Raw genomic sequence first — 21,150 nt, forward strand, 5'->3', positions numbered from 1 at the left:
TTAATGTCATTTGTTAAGTGCTTACTCTGTGCCAAGCATTATACCAAGCAGTGCTGTGAGTGATTGATAACCAGGTCAAACACAGTTCCTGTCCCACAGGGGGCTCAAAGGCTAAGTGAAAGAGAGAACAAGGTATTAAATCCCCATTTTACAGAAGGTGAAATCGAGGCACAGAGAAAGTAAGTGACTTGCCCAAGGCCATGCAGCAGATAGGTGGCAGAGTTGGGATTAGTACCAGGTCCTCTGTCTCTCAGACCTGTGCTCTTTCTATTAGACCACGCTGCTTCTCACACACATTTCTACACACACACATACACACACACCCACACACACACAGAGGCAGGCAAACCTGGGCACACACAAACAGGCAATCAGGCCCAACAGACACACACAGATGGGCAAGCACATGCATAGACACAACATAGATGTGTATATACACACACACACACATGCACGCACACACACACACAGAGGCAGGCAAACCTGGGCACACACAAACAGGCAATCAGGCCCATCAGACACACACAGATGGGCAAGGACCTGCATAGACACAACATAGATGTGTATACACACACACACACACACATGCAAGCACTCACACTCACAGAGACACAGAAATAGCCAGAGCCCGGGCAAACACAGATCTACACCTACACGAGGCCATAGACACCCCCACGGATACACACCTAGACAAACACAGACATGCAAAAGAGAAACATGCACAGGTGGGCTGGCACTCAGTTTGACTCACACTTCCACCTCCACAGCCTCCTAAAATCCCATCTCCTCCTACAAACCTTCCACAACTAAATCCCGAACCCCCACGTCATGTCTACCCAACAGACACCTCTAGCACTTGAGACTTTATTCAGTTATTTATTTCCATCCCCGGCACTTGAGTATATGAGTCTATTTGATTGAGCCTCACTCGATCCCTGTCTACTTGTCTACTCCCCATTCTAGACTGTGAGCCCGTTGTTGGGTAGGGATTGTCTCTATCTGTCGCCAAATTGTACTTTCCAAGCATTTAGTACAGTGCTCTGCACACAGTAAGTGTTCAATAAATACTCCTGGACGAATGAATTAATTAATTAATCGATTTATCCAAGCAATATGTATGGAGTACCTGCTAGTTGTAGAACTCTATCCAAAGCACTTGGGAAAGCACAGTAGACTATGGGACACAATACTTCAAGACGTTTACAATCTAGTGAGGGAGGCAGACACTGAAATAAATGACATGCAGGAGAAAGTAACTGAATGTAACGATCTCCTCACAAATACTTAGGGGTGAAGGGAGGGAGCTGTGAAGCCCCAAGTGCTGACGTGGCATGGAAGAAGTCTGGCATCTGGTAGTTAGCGGGGTGGGGAGGATATCAATTGGAGAAATGGGAAATTAATCAGGAAGGGCCATCTGGAGTTCAGATTTCGGTAGGGCTTTGAAGATGGGAAGGGTTGTATTTTACCTGAGAAGAAGGGAGAGGGAGCTCCAAGCAGGAGGAAGGGCCAGAGCAAGAAATCATTGACAGGAGAGACCGCAGAAGAGGAATGAGGGGTGCGAGCAGGGGTGTGGTGGGAGGAAGGAGAGGATAGGTAGTGAGGAGAGAGCTCAGTGAATGCCTTAAAGACATTGGTCAGGAGTTTTTGCTTGAAGCGGAGAGGAATGGACAGCCCTTGGAGTCTTTTGAGGAGTTGGGGGGACTGGCACAGAAATAATGTTTTAGAAAATTGATCTGGGCAGCAGAGTGAAGCATGGACTGGAGAGGGGAGAGGCTGGAGGCGGGGAGGTCGGCAAGGAGGGAGGCTGGGGTAGTCAGCAAGCCGGGGTATGGCAAGCCCCTGGATCGGCGGGAAGGCGAGAGGGGGGGGCAGGTTCTGGAGCCGCTGGAAAGGTAGAACCGAGAGTAGTCAGTGACGGCCTGAATATAATAATAATGATAATGATGGCATTTGTTAGACGCTTTCTCTGTGCCAAGCGCTGTTCTAAGCGCTGCAGAGGATACAAGGTGATCAGGCTGTCCCACGTGGGGCTCACGTGGCTCTTCATCCCCATTTTACAGATGAGGTAAGTGAGGTACAGAGAAGTTAAGTGACTTGCCCAAAGTCACACAGCTGACGAGTGGTGGAGCCGGGATTTGAACCCATGATCTTTGACTCCCAAGCCTGTGCTCTTTCCATTGAGCCACACTGCTTCTCCACTGTGAGGGTTATAATAATTAATGATAATCATGACATCTGTTAAGCACTTCGTACGGGTCGGGGACCGCACTAACCGCTGGGGTAGATACAAGCAAATCGGGTTGGACCCGGCTCCTGTCTCACATGGGGCACACAGTCTCAATCCCCATTTTTACAGATGAGGTCACTGAAGCCCAGAGAAGTGAAGTGACTTGCCCAGGGTGACCCAGCAGTCGAGTGGTGGAGCCAGAATAAGAACCCATAACCTTCTGAGCCCCAGGCCTGTGCTCTATCCTCTACGCCATGCTTCAGCTCAGGTCGAAAGAGGGGGAGAATCAAGGATAGTGGGGAGGGTCTGGGCTTGAGATGCCCCAAGGAGGGTGGTGTTGTCAGAGTCATGGGCAAGTCAGAGGTCAGTGAGGATTTGGGAGGGAAGAAAATAATAAAAATAATATTTGTTAAGCACTCACTATGTGCCAGGCACTGTCTTAAGCACTGGGGTAGATATGTGATAATCAGGTCCCACATGGGGCTCAGAGTGTAAGTAGGGGGGAGAACAGGTACTGAATCCCCAGTTTGTAGATGAGGGAACTGAGGGACAGAGAAGTTAAGTGACTTGCCCAAGATCACACAGCAGGACAGTGCTGGGATGGAGAGTTCAGGATTAGGGCTGGGAAGGAAGGAAGGGTTAGGGGAAGGAAGAGGGTTAGGACTGAGGAGGAAGACTAGGGCTGGGGAGGACGGAAGGGTTGTGGGGAGGAGGAGGAGGGTTAGGGCTGGGGAGGAGAAGAAGGGCTGAAGGGGAAGGGAGGATTGGGGGTGGAGCTCTAGGCTCAGTAGAGAAGTGTGGCCTAGGGAACAGAGTATGGACATGGGAGTCAGAGGACCTGAGTTCTAACCCCCACCCCGCCACTTGTCTTCTGTGTGAACTTGGACAAGTCACTTCACTTCTCTGTGCCTCAGTTATGTCATCTGCAAAATGGGGATTAAGACTGTGAGCCCTACATGGGACGTGGACTCTACCCCGCCTAATTATCTTGTATCTGCCCCACGATTTTAGTAAGTCTTTGAAGCTGGGGAGGATGAGGTCTATTGTAGGTGAAGGGGGAAGGAGTTCCAGGACAGGGGGAGGATGTGAGCGAGAGAGTCAACGGAGAGATAGACGAGATGGAGATACAGTGAGTACGTTGGTATGAGAGTGGAGTATGCCGGCTGGGTCGTAGTAGGAAAGCAGTGACAGTCCAGGTTCTCTGACTCCCGGGCTCGTACTCTTTCCACTAGGTCACGCTGCTTCTCCCTTGGATCTGTACCCTTTTAAGCACTTGATTTTCACCCCATTTTCAGCCCCACAGCACTTAAGTCATTTATTTTAACGTCCGTCTCCCCCTCTAGACTGAGCACTCGTCGTGGGCAGGGAATGCATCTGTTTATCGCTAGAGTGTACTCCCCCAAGGACTTAGTACACTGTTATGCACACAGTAAGCGTTCAATAGATACGAATGAATGAATAAGTGAATGGATGAATGTCACCTCCTCTAGATTGTTAACTCCTTGTGAGCAGGGAAGGTGTATCAACCCTGCTGTATTATGCCTATCCAAGTCCTTAGTACAGTGTTCGGCCCTCAGTAAGCGCTCAGTGGGGATTTGCGGTCCAGAGCCCACTAGCTTGACCCGGGGGCCGCATCCCTCTCAAGGCCCCCAACCCTCTCAAGGCAGTGATTGGCCCCGAGACCCGGTCCTCGCCCCCCACCCCCCGAAGCCGAGCCTCCCTGCCCCACAGTTCCCCGTGGCGGCGACCCTGCACCTCCTGAGCCACGCGGGCCCCGTCGGCCTCTCCCAGATCACGGCCCACCCGCCCCGGGGAGATGGGCCCCAGACGGACACAAGAGGAGGAGGAGGAGACGGACACACAGGCTGTGTTCAAGAAGATTTTTATTGGTCCTTTCTGGCAGCCACTAGCGGGCCACGTCTTCTCTGTGGTCCTCCTCGGCTTGGTAGCTGGGGAGGAAGGGGAGAGGGAGCCGGAGTTGTGGGGTCTCAGGCGTGGCTGGAAGAGAACAAAAATCAGCCCCTGCCCCTCGTCCCACTCCTGGTCTTGCCCCCCGTCCCTGCCCCTGTCTTTTCCCTGTTCCTCCCCTGCTCCTGCCTCTGCCTTACCCCACCCTCTGCCCTGCCCCTACCCTGCTCCAGCTTCTGCCCCATCCCTACCACGCGTTTGGATTTGTTCCCATTTGTTCACCCCTCTCTCAGCCCCATAGCACTTAGGTCTATACCTGACATTTACTTATTTACATTAATGTCTGTCTCCCCCTCTACACCGTAAGCTCGTGGTGGGCAGGGAACTGTTACATCGTACTCTCCCCAGGGCTTAGTACAGTGCTCTGCACCCAGTAAGCACTCAGTAAATACGATCGATCGCTCTGGCTTCAGCCCTGTCTCTCCCCTACCCCTACTCTGCTCTGTCCCGTCCCTTCCCCGCTCCTGTCCTGCCTCTACCCTGCTCCTGCCCCCGCCCTATCCCTACCCTGCCCCCGCCCCGCCAGCGTCCCCGGCCCCTCCTCACCAGGTTGAGAAGTCCTCTGCCCTCCAGCTGCTCATCACCCCTTGCTCGTCGTCGACCGCTTTCTTGCCCCGGGCCTCCTGCAGGTCGTTGGTCTTGTCCCCGTCCAGGTTCCCGCACAGGCCGCACAAGGCGCCGGCCAAGGCGTCGGGGGCCGTCACGTCCAGCTCCCCGTTGGGCCGGAGGCGCAAGCGGACCCCGGCCGCCTGCTGCACCACCAAAGACCCGTCCGGAGAGCGACTGACCGACACGCCGGCCAACACCCGGGCCGGGAGGGACACGGGCCGTCCGTTCACCTGGAGCCCCGGGGAGGCGGGGAGAGGGGGAGCCGACGGTTCAGAAGCCGAGGCCCGAAAGTCGCCGCCCCCACGCCCGGTCCTCCCGCCCCCGCCCCCCACCCCCGCCCCCCACCCCCTTCCGCGCCCCCCCCCCCGCCTACCCAGACGCCGGACTGCCGGGTGACGGTGACCACCCCGTCGCGGAAGAAGATGGTGCCCACGGTCAGGGCGGCGGGATTGTGCCGGAGCCCGACCAGCACGCGGAACCAGGCCCCGAGGCCGTCCCGGCAGGGGGCCGACAACTCATAGGTGCCCGAGCCGACGACGGCGCCCCGGGCCCCGTCGAAGGAGGTGAGCCGGTTCCCGGCGGCGAGAGAGCAGAGGCCGCGCCAGGGCCGGCAGGTCCGGGAGCCTTCGTGCAGCTGGCAGACCCGATCGGGCCCGCAGCCCCCCGCCGCCGCACAGCGCAGCCCGGACCCGCCGGTGCAGCGGCAGCGCTCCGAGCAGTCGGGGGACAGGAGGCTCCCGTTCACCTGGCCAGCGGGACGACGAAGGGCAAGGGCTCAGGGCCCGGCCCGGCCCCTGCCCCCGCCTGGCTCCGGCGAAGCCAGCCCTCCTCTCCTCCTCCCCGGCCCGCTCCTCCTCCCCGGCCCGCTCCTCCTCCCCGCCCCGCTCCTCCTCCCCGCCGCCCGCAGCAGGGGTCCGGGCCGACCCCGTCCCGGGCCTCACCGGGAGGTAGCGGCCTCGGTGGAGGCAGCCGCAGTCCCGGACGGGGACGCAGGCGCCCTGGGACAGCAGGAATCCGTCCCGGCACTGGCAGCCCTCGAAGCAGCGCGGGGAGCAGAAGCCGGAGGTCGACAGGGCCGAGCACGAGCTCTCACACGACCGCATGCACACGGAGTAGCGGCCGTTGGAGGGGCAGCTCGGGGCTGGAGGAGGAAGGGAGGGAGGGGCGGGGAAAGGGACAGAGCCACCGAGAGTGAGGAGCGGGACGACGGGGGCGGAGATCGGCCGCGTCCCAACTCCGCTCCGCCCCCGGCCCGCCTCCAGCTCCCCGAGCCCCGGCCCGGCCCGGCCCGGCCCGGCCCGGACACTCACGGCACAAGTCGGGTCTCCTCCAGGACTGGACGGAGGCCCCGGCAGCCTGGCACACCGCCGTGTAGGCCTGCAGGCTGCGGCACAGGGCGGCCGCGGCGCCGCGCGTCTGGCACAGGTCGTAGACGCACTGGCGGAAGTACTCGGACGGATTGACCCGGCCGTGGCAGTCGCCGAAGGGGCCTTTCACGTCCCGCAGCATCCCGCAGGCCGTGGGCACCTCGTAGGGCGCCGTCTCGGCCGCGCTGCAGACCCGGCAGCCTCCCGGCCCGCAGCCGTGCCCGCACTGGGCGGCGGACCCGGGGGCCTTCCACGAGGCGCCGAAGTCTTGCACGCTGGTGGTGACGGCGCCGCCGGGCAGCCGAAAGTCTTCGCTCCAGTTGCCGTTGAAGTTGCCGCACAGGCCGCAGACCTGGCCCCAGTACGTGCTGGGCACGGACAGCAGCACCAGCGCGTCCCCGTCGTACAGAATACGCAGCCCCAGGGTCGCCTGCAGCACCACGTTCTGGCCCTCGGCCGTCAGCCGCAAGGCGCCTCCGTCCAAGGGCAGGGACACCGCTTCCCCGTCCACAGAGGCCTGAGGGGCGGGGGCGGGGGCGGGGGGAGACAAGGGAGGCAAGGGAGGGGAGAGGGACGGGGAAGGACTGAAGGGAGCTCGTCCCGGACCCGTTTCTCCCCTCCACTCGGGCGTCCCGGACCCGCTTTGACCCTCCGGTCCGTAAGCTCCTCGCGGGCGGGGAACGCGTCGGTTCAATTCTGTGGCGTGGTAGCACGTGGCAGCGCGCTCAAGGAACACCTCTGATCGATCCGTGGACCCAGACGTCCCGACCCCCGCCCCCCCCCAACCCGGCTCCCGCCCGCCCCCGGCCTTCGAGTCCGGCGTCCCGACCCCGTTTCTTCCCCTCGCCCCCTCCCCAGCCGAGCCCTCGGCGACCCGGGCCCCAGCCCCGCTCCCCGACCCCGACCCCGACCCCGGGGGTCCGGTTCCCTCACCTTCTGGCCCTTGCCCAGGACCACACGGTGGCCAGCGACCGTGACCAGCAGGCGGGCAGTGTCTCCAGCCGCGTCCTTCTCCAGGATGACGGAGAAGTCCTGTAGGCCTCGCGCCGTGGGGCACAGCTGGCTCAGCACGTAGGAGCAGGAGCCGTGGAAGTCGAAGACGCGGCCGTCGTAGGTGATGAAGTGGGCTCCGGCCGAGGTCACGCAGCGGCCGCAGCCCTTGGGGTGGCAGCCCGGGACTCCGGCCTCCAGTCGGCACTCCTCGTGCGGCCCGCAGCCCGGCCTCTCCTGGCAGCTGACCTCGCCGTTCAGCCCGCACTCGCAGAGCTGCTCGCAGCCGGAGCCGGGGTAGAAGGTCTGGCCCAGGGGATAGTAACGGCCGAGGTGGACGCAGCCGCACTGGGCCAGGGGGACGCAGTCGGTGCCGCTGAGCACGAAGCCCGAGTCACAGACGCAGCCTTCCCGGCAGCCGGACCGGCAGCCGGCCGGGCCGGAGAGGTCCGCACAGGTGGACGGGCAGGAGTCGCCGCACAGCTCGTAGTGGCTGTTGGGGGAGCAGCTGGCGGCTGCGGAGGCCGTTGGACACGGTCACCGGGAGGCCGGGAGCGGGCGCCCGGGGCGGGGGGTGGAGGGGAGGGGGAACCAACACCCACCCTGGAGTCCCTCAGACAGCCCCCGGGGGCCGACTCCGGCCCGGGCGGGGCAGGGCAGGGCAGGGCAGGGCAGGGCAGCGAGGAGGGCAGCGGCATCCGGCCCCGACCGTGTGGGGGACACTGACCACTGACCTTTCCTCCTGGGTTCTCCCCACCTGTTCTGGGCAACTCCCTGGGGCTCTGCCCCTGCGAGCTAGAGGAGGGTCTTGGGAGGAGGGGCGGGGCGGGGCGGGGCGGGGCGGGGCGGGGGGGGCTGGCTGGTCGAGGGGGAGACGGATAGACGGGATGAATAGAGGGGGCGACGCTGGGAGAGAGGAACGGACAGGCCAGCGGAGGGACGGAGAGGGTGGGCAGACGGATGGGGAGGACGGACAGGGGGAGGGGGGAGCCACTCACGGCAGAAGTCCGGCCGTCTCCACTCTTCCAGCTTGGCCCCCGCGGCTTGGCAGGCGGTCACGTAGGCGGCCACGGCCGAACACAGAACACTGGGGTGGCCTTGGGCTTCGCAAGCGTCCAGGAGGCAGGAGGAGAAGAAGGGGCTGGGGTCCACCAGGCCGTGGCAGGCGCGGAGGGGTCCGTCCGGCTGGGAGATGACCCCGCAGGCCTCGGGGCCGCGGTACTTGTCCTGTTCCTCCTTGCTGCAGACGGGACAGCCCCCGGGGCAGGAGGATGCGCACTCGGGGCCTCCGCCCACCTGCCAGCTGTTTCCGAAGGTGGAGGGGTCGGGGGTGGGCGTCCCGTTGGGCAGCGTCAGGTCGTCCGAGGGGTCCCCGTTGTAGTTGGAGCACAGGCCGCAGAGCGAGTCGGTGTAGGGGCTGGGCGCCGACACCCGGACCAGGCTGTCCCCGTCGAAGGTCACCTGCAGCCCGAAGGCTGTGGCCACCACCACGTCCTTCCCGCTGATGTAGGCCCGGAGCCGCCCGTCCAGCTGGAAGGGCAGGTCTACAAAGGCGCCGTCCACCTGCCGGGCCCGGAGCAGACCGACGGTCAGGGCGGAGGAGCTGCCCCCGCCGCCTGCCCCCGCCCCGCACCCAGTCCCCTGCTCGACACGGGTCGCTGTCGCCTCCGTGACCCCCATCCCCGGGGAGCCGTCCCCTACCGCCTGGGTACCCCGGCCCCCCGTGTCCCCCGTCCTCTCCGTGCTCAAGCTCCTGTCCTCCGGCCTCCGTGGTCCTCTACCCGCCATGTCCCTCTGTCCCAAGTGCTCCCCCCCGACTCCCCGCACTCCCCCCTCCGTCCGGCCGTCCCCCGTGTCCCCCTCCTGTCCGCAGACTTTCCCCAGCCCCGCGTCCTCCTGTCGCCCGTGCCCCCCTCCTCCGGGCAGACAGTCCCCGGTCCCTCCCCCGCACCCCGGCGCCCCTCTCCGCTCCTCCCCGCTCCGCCCCGCTCCGCCCCGCTCCGCCCCGCTCCGCTCCGCTGGGACGGACCTGCATCCTGCGCGGGAACTCCTGGCTGAGCGCGAAGCTGTGGTTGTAGACGTGGAGCGTGGCGGTGCGGGTGTAGGTGACGGCCCGGCTGGCGCGGTGCCTGTTGGCCACCACCACCTGGAAGGGCTCCAGGCCCGGGCGGGGGCGGCACAGGCCGCTCAGCAGGTAGTCGCAGCCGCCCTGGAAGTCGTAGCGGCGGCCGTCGAAGGTGACGTAGTGCGGGTCTCCGTAGGCCTGGCAGACGGCGAGGGAGGCCGGGTGGCAGCCCAGGACCCCGTCGAGCGCGGAGCAGACCTCGCCGGGCCCGCAGGAGGCGGCGCCGCACAGCAGCTCGGCCCGCTCGGGGTCGCAGCGGCAGCGGGACCGGCACGACTCGTCGCCCCAGAACTCGGTGCCCGGCGGGTAATAGGTGCCGTTGGCCGAGCAGCCGCAGCCGCCCAGGGGCACGCAGGCCGCCCCGCTCAGCACGTGGCCCGCGTCGCACTGGCAGCCCTCGGCGCAGGGCTCCGGGCACGGGGCCGGCGGGGTCCGGTCGGAGCAGCTGGCGGGGCACGAGGAGCCGCAGAGCTCGTAGTGGCTGTTCTCCGGGCAGGCGAGCGCTGCGGGGACAGAGCCGGGGCGGGGACGGAGTCAGCCGGGGACGGGCGACGGAGGGACGAGAGGCGGGCGGGAGGCGGGCGAGGGCCGGGCGAGGGCCGGGCGAGGGCCGGCCCGGAGGCGGGGGAGGGCGGCCGGGGCGGGGAGAGGCGACGGGGGCGCGGGGGGGAGGCCTGGGTATGGGTGTGCATGTGTGTGCGTGTGTGTGTGCGTGTGTGTGTGTGTGTGTGTGGCCGGCGGGCGGGGGGGAATTGGGGGCAGGGGCACCGGTTCCTCCGTCCCCGCCCCGGCCCCGCCCCACTCACCACAGCCGGCGCCAGACCGCCAGTCGTCGATGGGGACGCCTTTCTGCTGACAAGCGGCCGCGTAGGCCGCCAGCGCCTGGCACAGGATGTCCTGAGCGCCGCCGCCCAGGCAGACGTCGTAGACGCAGCCGTCGAAGAAGCTGTCAGGGCTCACGACGCGGTGGCAGGCCGAGAAGGGGCCGTCGGGGGCGGCCGTCAGGACCCCGCAGGAGCTGGGGCCCTCGTACTTCTGCTTCTGGTCGTCCGAGCAGGTGGGGCAGTGCCCGTGGCACTCGTCCCAGCAGAAGGGGTCTCGGTCGGGCACTCGCCAGCTCCCGCCCCAGCTGGGGATGGAGGCGGCCAGCGTCCCGTTGGGGTAGGCCAGGTCGTTGGCCTTGTCCCCGTCGAAGTCTCCGCACAGCCCGCACACGGCGTCGTGGTAGCTGCTGGGCAGGGTCACCTCCACTCTCCAGTTCCAGTCGTAGGTCACGCTCAGCCCGAAGGCCGTGTCCACCACGGCCTTGCCCGGGCCCTGCTTCACGGTCAGCTGGCCTCCGGCCAGGGTCACCGGCAGGGTGGTCCGCACCCCGTTCACCTGCAGCGGGGGTGGGGGGAGAGGGGTCGGCCGGCCGCCGGAGACCGGGCCTGGCGGCCCGACCGCCCCCCCCTCCGCGCCCTCGCCCCCCGCCCCCCACCGCTTCCCGCGGCGCCCCCCGCGCCCGCCCCGCACTCCCTCCCCTCTGCGTCCCCCCACGGACCCGCGCTGCGCCGAATTCCCCCTTGTGCACGGAGACGTTGAGGCCATAGACGGAAACGGTGACGGAGCGGGCGTAGGACACCGAGGGGTGTCCCCGGTTCTCGTTCTTCGTGGTGACGGCAAAAGCCGGGAGTCCGGCGGCCCCGGGCCCGCACGGGGCGGCCAGCAGGTAGCTGCAGGTGCCTTGGAAGTCGAAGGCGCGGCCGTCGAAGGACTGGTAGTGCGGGTCGCCCCACAGCCAGCAGGTGGCGCTGTAGTCCGGGACGCACACCCCGTCCTTGCAAGTCTCCTGGTCCCGGCAGGTCACGTCCCGGCAGGGGTCTGGGGGAAGGCCCCAGTGTGTGTGTGAGTGTGTGTGCCCGTGGGTGCGCCCGTGGGGGTGCGCGTGGGTGTCCGGGGGGGAGGGGGGGGGACGCCGGGCTCCGGGGAGAGGGAGAGCGGGGAGAGGGGAGGAGGGGGGAGGGAGGATGGAGACAGGGAGAGGAGAAGGGTGGGGCAAAGGGAGCAGTGGCAGGGAATGGAGAGGGATGACAACGTGGGGGCGGGGCGGGGAAAAGCCCACTCATGTCAAGATTAAGCCAGGCATTCCGGCCCCACCCCCTCCCCACTTGCCCCTCGCCCTCTCTCCACACGTCCCAGTCCCGACTCCGACCCCCGGTTCCGCACCTCGGGAGGTGCAAGTTAAGGCGCCATCGATGGCCTCGCAGACGTGGTCGCTGGGGCAGCTGTGAGGGCGGCAGGTGAGGCCCTGGCCCGGGCGGCAGGTGCATATGTCGTGGCAGTTGTTCACCAAGACGTCCTCGTTGGGCTGTGGGGACGGGAGCCGGGCCGCGGAAGGGGTGAGCACAGGTCTGGGGCGAAATCAAGCTCAGCCCAGTAGTGACTGCTCCCACTCCCCACCCCCCAGCCCGCTTACACTCTCCCACAGAAGAGTATTCCCCAGGGGCCCCCCGCAGGGGAGTCTCCCCGAGTCCCCATCCAGAAGATGTCTCCCCCATCCCCACTGGAGTCTCCCTCAGTGTCCCACCCTACCAGAGGAGTCTCTCTCAGTGCCCCCCCCAGCAGAGGACTCCCCAAGTCTCCCCGACAAAGGGGTCTCCCCCATTCTCCTCCACAGAGGAGTCCCCCTCGGGCCCCACCTCTGACAAGAAGCGTGGCCTAGTGGAATGGGCACGGGCCTGGGAGCTAGAGGACTTGGGTTCTTGTCCCGACTCTACCACTTGCCCGCTTGTGTGACCTTGGGCAAGTCACTTACCTTCTCTGTGCCTCAGTTTCCTCAACCGTAAAATGGGGATTTAAGAGCTGTTCTCCCTCCTCCTTCGACTAGGCGCCCCAGGTGGGACAGGGACGGTGTCCAACCTGATTAACTCGTACCTACCCCAGCGCTTGGCACGGGATAAGTGGTTAGCAAACACCACAGTAAATAAATAAGAGTCTCCCGGGGCCCCACCTCATAGTATCTCCCGTCCTCGAAGCATCCGCAATCCTGCAGCGGGACGCAGGTGGGTCCGGCCGCCAGAAAGCCGGGGTCACATTGGCAGCCTTCGGAGCAGAAGCCGGGGCAGTTGGGGGTCTGGTCTAGGGCGGCGCAGCTGGTGGAGCAGGAATGGGCGCAGAGCTCGTAGTGGCTGTTGGCGGGGCAGCGCATGGCTGCGGGAGGCGGAGGGCGGGGGGGCCGGGCTCAGAGACGGACCGGGGCGGGAGGCCCCCCCGCTCACCTCCCGGACCCCTTCTGCATCCCCAAGCTCCCAGCGCTCCTCCCGCCGGCTTCCTTTCCACCGCTCCCCTCCCCAACCCCCGCCCCCAGCTACCCCTCCTCCCTCCTCCTGCCCCGCGCCCCCAGCTGCCCCCTCCTCCCGCCCCACCCCCTCAGCTACCCCCTCCTCCCGTCCCCCCCAGCCGTCCCTCCCCGACCCGCCCGGGAGACTCACGGCAGAACTTGTCACTGCGCCACGGGCCGACGGTTACGCCGGCGGCCTGGCAGGCGGACACGTAGGCGTGGACGCTGTCGCACAAGATGCTCTCGTTCCCGCCGCCCAGGCACAGGTCAAACACGCAGTCCTTAAAGTAGCCTTCGGGGTTGATCACCGCGTGGCAGGGCGCCAGGGGACCCTGCTGGTCGGTCAGCAGCCCGCAGTAGCGGTTCTGCTTGTAGTTGTCCTCGAGGGCGGGAGGGCAGGTCTCGGGCGGGCAGGGGCTGCCCCCCGGGCAGATGGAGGTGCAAGAGGAGCCGGGCACGGGCACCTCCCAGGAGGCCCCGAAGGTCGTGGGGTCGTTGACCGTCTGGCCATCGGGCAGCCGGAAGTCGTCGGCCGCCACCCCGTTGTAGTCGCCGCAGAGGCCGCAGACCTGCCCGTGGTAGTTCCCGGGGACCTTGACCCGGACGTGGTAGACGAGGTCATAGGTGACACGTAGTCCAAAGTCCGTCTGGATGACCACGTCGGCGCCTTGCTGAGCCGCCTGGACTCTCCCACCAGCCGCCGACACGGGGAGTTTCAGGGAGATGCCGTCCACCTGGGGGTAGTTCAGGCTCAGAGTGGACACCTCCCCCGACCTCCCCCCGACCCTGAAACTCCTCCCCTCCCCCAGCTCCCCAGCGACCCCCTGGCCACGCGGTTCCCCGATCCCCCGGGCCCCCGGACCCCACTTGTCGCGGCCTCAGACCCTAATCTCTGCCCCACCGGTCCCTGGACCACAGCGGCGACCCCTTCCGCCTCCTTGGACCCCTACCCTGTTCCCCAGCCCCTCTGCGCCCAGCTCCGCTGGTCTTCCGGCCCCCTGGGCCCCGGGTCCTAGCCCCTGCTCTCGCTTCCTCTGACCCCTCTTGGTCAGAGCCCTACTGAGAGCTCACCTCCTCCAAGAGACCTTCCCAGACTGAGCCCCCCTTTCCCTCTGCCCCCCACCCTCTGGTCCTCCCCCTTCCCCTTTCCCCTCCCCTCAACACCGTGCTCATTTGTATATTATTCATTACCCTAATGATTTTGTTAATGAGGTGTACATCCCCTTGATTCTATTGATCTTGATAACGTTGTCTTGTTTTTGTTTTGTTCTGTTTTGCTTTGCTGCCTGTCTCCCCCGTTTAGATTGTGAGCCCGTCACTGGGCAGGGATTGGCTCTATCTGTTGCCGAATTGTCCATTCCAAGCCCTTAGTACAGTGCTCTGCACATAGTAAGCGCTCAATAAATACGACTGAGTGAATGAATGGTCCTGTCCCCCCCGCCCCTGGCCTCGCTCCCTCTACCCCGTCCTGGTTCCGCCCCCCACCTCCACCGGAGTCCCTTGGCCCCCGTTCCCTCTGTCCCCCACTCCCGGTCCTGACCCTTCCCTCACCCCCCCCCCCCCCGCGAATCCCCTGGTCTCCCCTCCTCCCGGGCCTCACCTTGACCAGTCCTCTCTGGTTCTGCTCCAGGACGAGCTTGACTCCGGCCGTCTGCAGGGCCACCAGGCGCGTAACGCTGACCCGCCCGTTGCCCCACTTGACGTTCTGCACGAAGACGGCGAAGGCCTGGAGGCCGGGCCGCTCGCCGCAGCTGCGGGCCAGCACGTACGTGCAATCCCCCATGAAATCGAAGCGCCGCCCGTCGAAGCTGGTGTAGTGAGGGTCGCCCGAGGCCGAGCAAGTGGCCGAGCCCACCACGACGCAGCCCCAGGCCCCGCCGGAGAGGCCGCATTTCTCGTGGGGGCCGCAGGAGGCCGGGGTACAGTGCAGCTGGCCCCCGGCGGTGCAGGAGCACTGCTGGGCACAGTCCGGGCCGGTCACGAACGAGGAGCCGGGCGGGTAGTAGGAGCCGTGCAGCGAGCAGCCGCACTGGGCCGGCCGCACGCACGTCTCGCCGTTCAGCAGGTAGCCGTCGTCGCAGGCGCAGCCCTCCTGGCACTGGGAGCCGCAGCCCCCGGGCACCAGCTGGGTGCCGCAGCTGGACGGGCAGCCGCGGACGCACAGCTCGTAGTGGCTGTTGGCGGGGCAGGTCAGAGCTGCGGGGCACAGAGGAGGGGCGGGGGGAGCGGGAGGTACAGTCCAGCTCTGTCCCACCGGCCAGGGCTTCTTCCCCGCCCCCTCCTCCCACCCCGACTCCAGCGGCCTCCGCGTCCCACAGCTCAGCCCCAGGCCCCTCGCCGGCCTCTTTCCCTCTGGACCTTAGTGCCTCCCGCCGCTCGCCCCCCGGCCCCCGGCCCCCGCCCCCGCTCCCCCCGGTCCAGCCCTACTCACGGCAGAAGGTGTCCGAGCGCCAATCTGTGACGGTGGCCCCAGCGGCGTGGCAGGCGGCCACGTAGGCGGCCACGGCTTCGCAGACCACCCCCGGCCGGCCGGGCAGCAGGCAGGTGTCATAGACGCAGTCCCGGAAGAAACCCTGCGGGTCCACTTTGCCGTGGCACCCGCGGAACGGCCCGTTCGTGTCCACCAGGATGCCACACTGCTTCCCGCTCTGCTGCTGCTGCCCCATCAGGATGTTCAGGTCCGGGCATGAGCCAGGGGACGTCTCGCTGCAGCCCGGCACCGTCTCCTCCCGCCAGCTCTGCCCGAAGGCCGTGGGGTCGGGGGCAGGGCCCCCCCCGCGCAGGAGCAGGTCGTCTTGCGGGTCGCCGTTGTAGTTCCCGCAGAGCCCGCACAGAGCCTCCTCGTAGCTGCTGGGGGCGCGGACGGTGACCCGCGCTTTCCAGTCGTACGTGACCGTCAGGCCGAAGTCGGTCCGGATCACGGCGTCCTCGCCCTGGCGGAAAATGTCCACGCGGCCGTCCGCCGTCTGGTGGGGTAGGTACTGCAGGAGGCCGTCCACCTGGACAGGGGTGAGGGGGTGTCAGGGGAGGGTGCGGAGCTGAGTCCCCGGCCCGCACCCAACGAGGCCCGCGGCGGCCGCAACCCCGCAGACCTCCGCACCGACTCGCGGCTCCGCCCCTCCTTCCCCTTTCCCCCGGGAGCCGGTTCGCCCGGGCCTGGGGTCCCCCGGGACCGATCCGCCCAGACTCGGGATCCCCCAGGACTCGTCCCGTCCGGGCTGGGGGGGGTCCCCCAGGACCGATCCGCCCAGGCTCGGGGTCCCCCGGGATCGGGTCCTCCCAGGCGCGGGGTTCCCTAGGACTTGTCCGTCCGGGCTCGGGGTCCCCCGGGACCGATCAATCCACGGGGTCTCCGGCTCCCCCGGGGTGGATTCGTCCAGGCTCGGGGTCCTCCGGGACCGGGTCCGCCCGGGCTCGGGGACCCGCGGAGCGGATCCGCGGTGCCCCGACTCACCAGGACCCTGCCGGGATGCTCCCTGCGGACGGCGATCTGGAGGCCGTAGACCTTGACCCGCACGGCCCGGGTGTAGGACACCGTCTGGCTCCCGCGATGCTCGTTCTCCACGAGCACCTGGAAGTCCTGCAGGCCGGGGCTGGACTGGCACAGGCCGGCGAACAGATACACGCACGTGCCCATGAAGTCGAACCTGCGGCCGTCGAAGCTGATGTAGTGCGGGTCCCCGGACGCCGAGCAAGAGCCGAATCGGATGGGGTAGCAGCCGCGGAGCCCGTTCTGCACGGTGCAGCGCTCCCCTTTCAGGCAGCCCTGGGCCCGGCACGACACCTGGCCCGTCTTGCCGTCGCACTGGCAGCGTTGCTGGCAGCGGTCGTCGCCCCAGAACTGCTCGCCGGGGGCCAGCGGGCGGCCCTGGTGCACGCAGCCGCAGTCGGAGCGGGCCACACACCGTCCGCCGCTCAGTACGAAGCCCGCCAGGCACCGGCACGTCTCTACGCAGGGCAGCGAGCAGTTGGGGGCCGGACCCGTCTGGTCGCTGCAGGTGGCGGGACAGGCGCTGCCGCACGCCTCGTAGCGGCTGTTGGCCGGGCAGGAGTACGCTGGAAGAGGGGCGGGGGGCGGAGGGGAAAATGGGGGGGCCATCAGGGGCTCGGAGGCGCCGGCCCGCTCCCGGGCGGCCTCGCCTCCGCTTCTACCCGGCCCCGCTCGGTCCCCCCCCCCCCCCCGTTCCCCGCACTCTCCGCCCCCGCGTTCCCAGCCCCTCCGCACTCCCGGGATCCTGAATTCCCAATCCCCACACTCCCGGCCCCCCGCATCCCCGGCCCCCTGCACTCCCAGACCCCTCACCGCCGGACCCGGCACTGCCGGGACTGGGAACTGCCGGTCCCAGCCCTCCCGGCGCCCTCACGCCCCCCGGCCCTCTGGACTCCCGGCCCTGGCACCCCGAGACCCTTTGCTGCCGGACCTGGCACTCCCGGCCCCCGCCCTCCCGGCCCTGCCCCCCCCCCCCAGAACCCGCACTAGACCCCTTCGCCTCCTCCCCCGCCGCCCGCATTCCGGATCCCAGCACTCACGACAGCCGGCCGGGGTCCTCCAGTCGCTGACGGGCGCTCCGGCGTCGCGGCAGGCCTCCGCGTAGGCCTCCAGGCCCTGGCACAGCACGGGCCTGTCCCCTTCGCTGACGCACAAGTCGTAGACGCAGTTGTCCAGGAAGCGGTCGGGGGCCACGACGGCGTGGCACTGGCCGAAGGGCCCGTCGGGCAGCCTGAGCAGGCCGCAGAGCCGGGCGTCGCTGTAATCCTGGACCTGGCCGGCCGAGCAGGTCGGGGGCCCGCCGGGGCACTCGTCCCAGCAGAAACGGTCCCCGTCGGCCAACTTCCAGCTGCGCCCGAACTCCACCGGGTTGGCGGCCGGCGTGCCGTCGGGCGTGGCCATGTCGTCGCCCGGGTTCCCGTTGTAGTTCCCGCACAGGCCGCACACGTGGGCCCAGAAGCTGCTGGGCAGCGTGATGCTCAGCCGGTTATCCCAGTCGAAAGTGACCCGCAGGCCAAAGTCAGCCTCCACCACGCCGCGGTTCCCGCTCTGAAACACGCGCAGGCGTCCGTCGTGCAGCGACACGGGCAGCAGCGAGCGCTGGTTGTTGATCTGCGGGGCGAAGGCGACATGGGGGCCGCGGGGGCGGGGGCGAGAGCGCGCTAGGGTTAGCGGGGGGGTGGCGGGCAGGGAGAGGGAGAAGGGTGGAGGTTGGGGTTGGGGTTGGGAGTTTGGGGGTTGGGGTTAGGGCTAGGATTAGGACCTAGGGGCTACGTTTAGGGGTTAGGGGTTAGGACTCGGATTAGGGTTTAGGACTTGGGTTGGGGTTTAGGGGTTAGGTGATAACAGTGGAAATTAAGGTTAGATTTGAGCGGGGTTAGGGTTTAGGGCTAGGGTTAGTTACTCGTCCCCTCTTCAAAGCCTTATTGAGGGCACATCTCCTCCAAGAGGCCTTCCCGGACTAAGCCCCCCTTTCCTCTCTTCTCACTCCCTTCTGCGTCGCCCTGACTTGCTCCTTTTCTTCATGCCCCCTCCCACCCTGAAAGCACTTATGTACATAGTGGAAATTTATCTAGTTATATTAATGTGCGTCTCCTCGCCTCTAGACTGTAAGCTCGTTGTGGCCAGGGAATGTGTCCGTTTATTACTGCATCGTACTCTCCCAGGTGCTTAGTACAGTGCTCTGCACACACTATGCGTTCAATAAATACGAATGAATGAATAAATGAATGAATGAATTTAGGGGTTAGACTTTAGATACTGAGGTTAGGGTTAGGGTTAGGGTTTAGGGTTTAGGTGTTAAGCGTTAAAGTTAGGGTTAGGTTCGGGGGGATCAGCAGTGGCCACGAAAATTTTGCAGATGAAGGAAGGTGGGTTAGGGGCCCGAAGCTGGGTCTCTCTTCCTTCCTCCCCCCCTCCTTCTTCCTCCTTCCTCCCTCTTCCCTCCTCTTTCGCCATCCACCCTTCTCCCTCTTCTCTCTTTCTCCATACTCCTTCCTCCCTTCTCCCTTCTCTCTTCTCTCTCTCTCTCTCCCCTCTCCTCCCGCGCCCCACCCCCGACCATGAGAGGAATAGGGCGCGGCCGATCTCCAACCCAACCAGGGGGTCTCCTCGGCCGCTTCCCCGGCTGTCCCCCGGGAGAGCCTGCAGCGGGAGGCGGGGGCTGTGGGCGGGGGGCGAGCTGTCCAGAATTGGGGCGGACAGCTCCGGGAGTCAGCACGGTCCCGCACTCACACGGGCGAAGCCGTGCTCCCCGCGGGCCAAGGAGACGATCTGGCTGTAGGCGCGGACGGTGACGAGGTTCACGTAGGACACGCGCTTGCTCCCGCGGTTGTCGTTCTTCGCTTCCACGCTGAAGGCCGGGAGCGACTCGTCATCCCCGCATATCTCGGCCAGGGTGTAGGTGCAGGTGCCCATGAAGTCGAATGCCAAGCCGTCGAAGGTCCAGTAGTGCGGGTCTCCCTCCGCCCGACACGTGGCGCTGGAGTCAGCCACGCACGAGGGTTTACCGCTCACCAGCTCGCAGTGCTCTTGCGGCCGACACTGGGGGGTGCATCGGATCTCGGAGGTCACTGCGGAGAGTGCAAAGGTCAGCAGTTGGAAAGCGGGGAGCAGCCGGTTGAGCGCGAACTCTGGGTAGGGGAGAAGCTGAGGACGAGGAGGAGTTGGGTGAGGGAGGCGGGGGGGGGGCGAGGGGGAGGCCGGGATCTAGCGGGTCCCAACTGTACCCATTCAGGGGAGAAGCTGGTGGGAAGGCGCGGGGAGGGGGCCGGGTTCGGGGGGCGGGGGGGGGGCGAGGGCGGCAGGCGGTCCGGTGGGTCTGAACTCTCCCTGGGGTGCGGGGGGGTGCGGAAAGAAGCCGGGAGTGGGGTGGGGAGAGGGGAGCATGGAGAAGGACCCCTGTCCGCCTCCCCCCTCCCCTCCGTCCGTCCATGTGCCCGTCTGTCCCTCCCTCCCTCCAGTCCTCGCTCACTCTCGCCACAAGCAGCTCCCGTCCCGAATCCCGTTGCCTGGGCCAGGCCGATGGTCAGCAGGCCGAAGGCTCCCTGCGCGATCCGCAGAGCGTGGTTCTGGCCGGCCGGCCCGAACTCTACTTCGGCGTAGGAGAAGTCGCTCCCTGGCACGGTGGTCCACGGGCTCCCGGGCCCCAGGGCCTCGCCATCCAAGGTCACGCCGGCCACGTCGGCCGCGGGGGCCACCAGCACAGCCAGGTTCTGGACGCCGGGCAGGCCGGCCGCCACGTAAGCCGAGCAGTAGCTCGTCACCGGTGGGACCAGGGCGAGGTAGGGGTCGTAGGAGACCGCCCCCCTGGCGCCGCCGGCCCCGAAGAGCAGCACCTGGATGCCGGCGTTGGCCTCCAGCAGCAGCGGCCGCGTGGGCCGCACCTCCAAGGCCACCACCTGGCCGGACTTGAGGGCCTGCGAGCCCGGCGTTCCGCCGTGCACGAAGCGCAGCTCCGTGGTCCGCGCCGCCACCACGTAGGCCAGGTCGTAGCGGGACTGGAAGGAGGCGGGGGGCACCACGAACGTGGTCCCCCAGGAGGCCGTGGGCAGCAGCTGCTCCGTCACGTGGTTGCAGCTCGTGTGCTTCTGCACGCACGTGTTGCCGGACAGGACGGCCACGGGCCGGTTCGAGGTCACGCGGGAGCCCGACAGGTCGGAGGTGCTCTGCACCTGGGCCACGCCATAGGGGCCCAGGGCCGCGGCCAGGCGGCTGCCCGCCGGGTGGAAGGTGCCCCGGAAGGTGGCCGACCCGGTGAGGAGCACGTCCACCGAGGCGCCCGCGGGCCCGGCCACCACGACGAACTGACGGAAGTGCTTGGCCGAGTTCCCGGGCGGCGTCAGCACGAAGTACTCCGTGCCCAGCGCCGCCAGCGGGAACACCTGCGTGACCTCGGCCGTGTTGGGCTTGGCGTTGACGGCCAGCACCGCGACGTCCTGGCTGGCCCGGATGACCACCGCCCGCTCAGACACGTCGCTGCCGGTCACCTCGGCCGAGGCCGGGATGACGACCGTCTCCGTCTGGCCCGGGGCCACCGTCACCCGCAACTCGTCGCCGGACGCGTGGCTGGACACCGAGACGTCGGCCGCGGCCTCCAGGCTGGTGATGCGCAGGCTCAGGTTGGCCGCCGAGTAGCCCACCTGGTAGTTCTGCATGAACGCCGTCACGAACTCACGCCCCACGGCGCCCACGGCCTCCCCGGCCTCCCGGGCTCCCGCCAGCGCCTCCACCGTGGCCGCCAGTCCTGCCGGCAGCGAGATACGCCCGTCACCCTGAGGACTGGGGACGAAGAGGTCCCAACCGGAGCCCCCAACCGGAGGCCCGGAGAGGGAGGCAGGCTGGGGGTTGGGGGAGAGGGAGGAGGGGGAACTGAAGAGAAGGGAGGCGGGGGGGCTGGGGGAAGGGAAGGGAAGGGAAGGGAAGGGAAGGGAGGAAGGGAAGTGGGGATGGGAGAAAGGGAGGGAGACGGGGTGGGGGAAGGGAAGGAGGGAAGGGAAGGAGGTGGGGAGGAGGGAGGCGGGGGGGGGGGAGGGGAAGTGAGGGAGGAGGTGA

At 66.6% G+C, this 21,150-nt stretch overlaps 1 protein-coding gene across 1 annotated transcript; it reads right to left on the minus strand.

The window, feature by feature from the left end:
* Positions 1-4,092: 4,092 nt before the first annotated feature.
* On the minus strand, positions 4,093-20,833 carry LOC103168854 (Fc fragment of IgG binding protein). Its single transcript, XM_029065185.2, has 19 exons — positions 19,571-20,833; positions 18,832-19,169; positions 17,139-17,709; positions 16,063-16,664; positions 15,040-15,607; positions 14,209-14,804; positions 12,760-13,342; positions 12,279-12,478; positions 11,495-11,636; positions 10,830-11,149; positions 10,093-10,666; positions 9,191-9,789; positions 8,160-8,724; positions 7,105-7,676; positions 6,115-6,688; positions 5,746-5,945; positions 5,178-5,549; positions 4,742-5,034; positions 4,093-4,176 (listed from the first exon to the last, which is right to left on the minus strand). The coding sequence occupies exons 1-19, from the start codon at positions 20,751-20,753 to the stop codon at positions 4,134-4,136; spliced, it is 8,895 nt and encodes a 2,964-aa protein (XP_028921018.2). The 5' UTR covers positions 20,754-20,833; the 3' UTR covers positions 4,093-4,133.
* Positions 20,834-21,150: the final 317 nt, after the last annotated feature.

This window comes from Ornithorhynchus anatinus, chromosome 5, assembly GCF_004115215.2.
Source record: "Ornithorhynchus anatinus isolate Pmale09 chromosome 5, mOrnAna1.pri.v4, whole genome shotgun sequence".
Taxonomy (NCBI): domain Eukaryota; kingdom Metazoa; phylum Chordata; class Mammalia; order Monotremata; family Ornithorhynchidae; genus Ornithorhynchus; species Ornithorhynchus anatinus.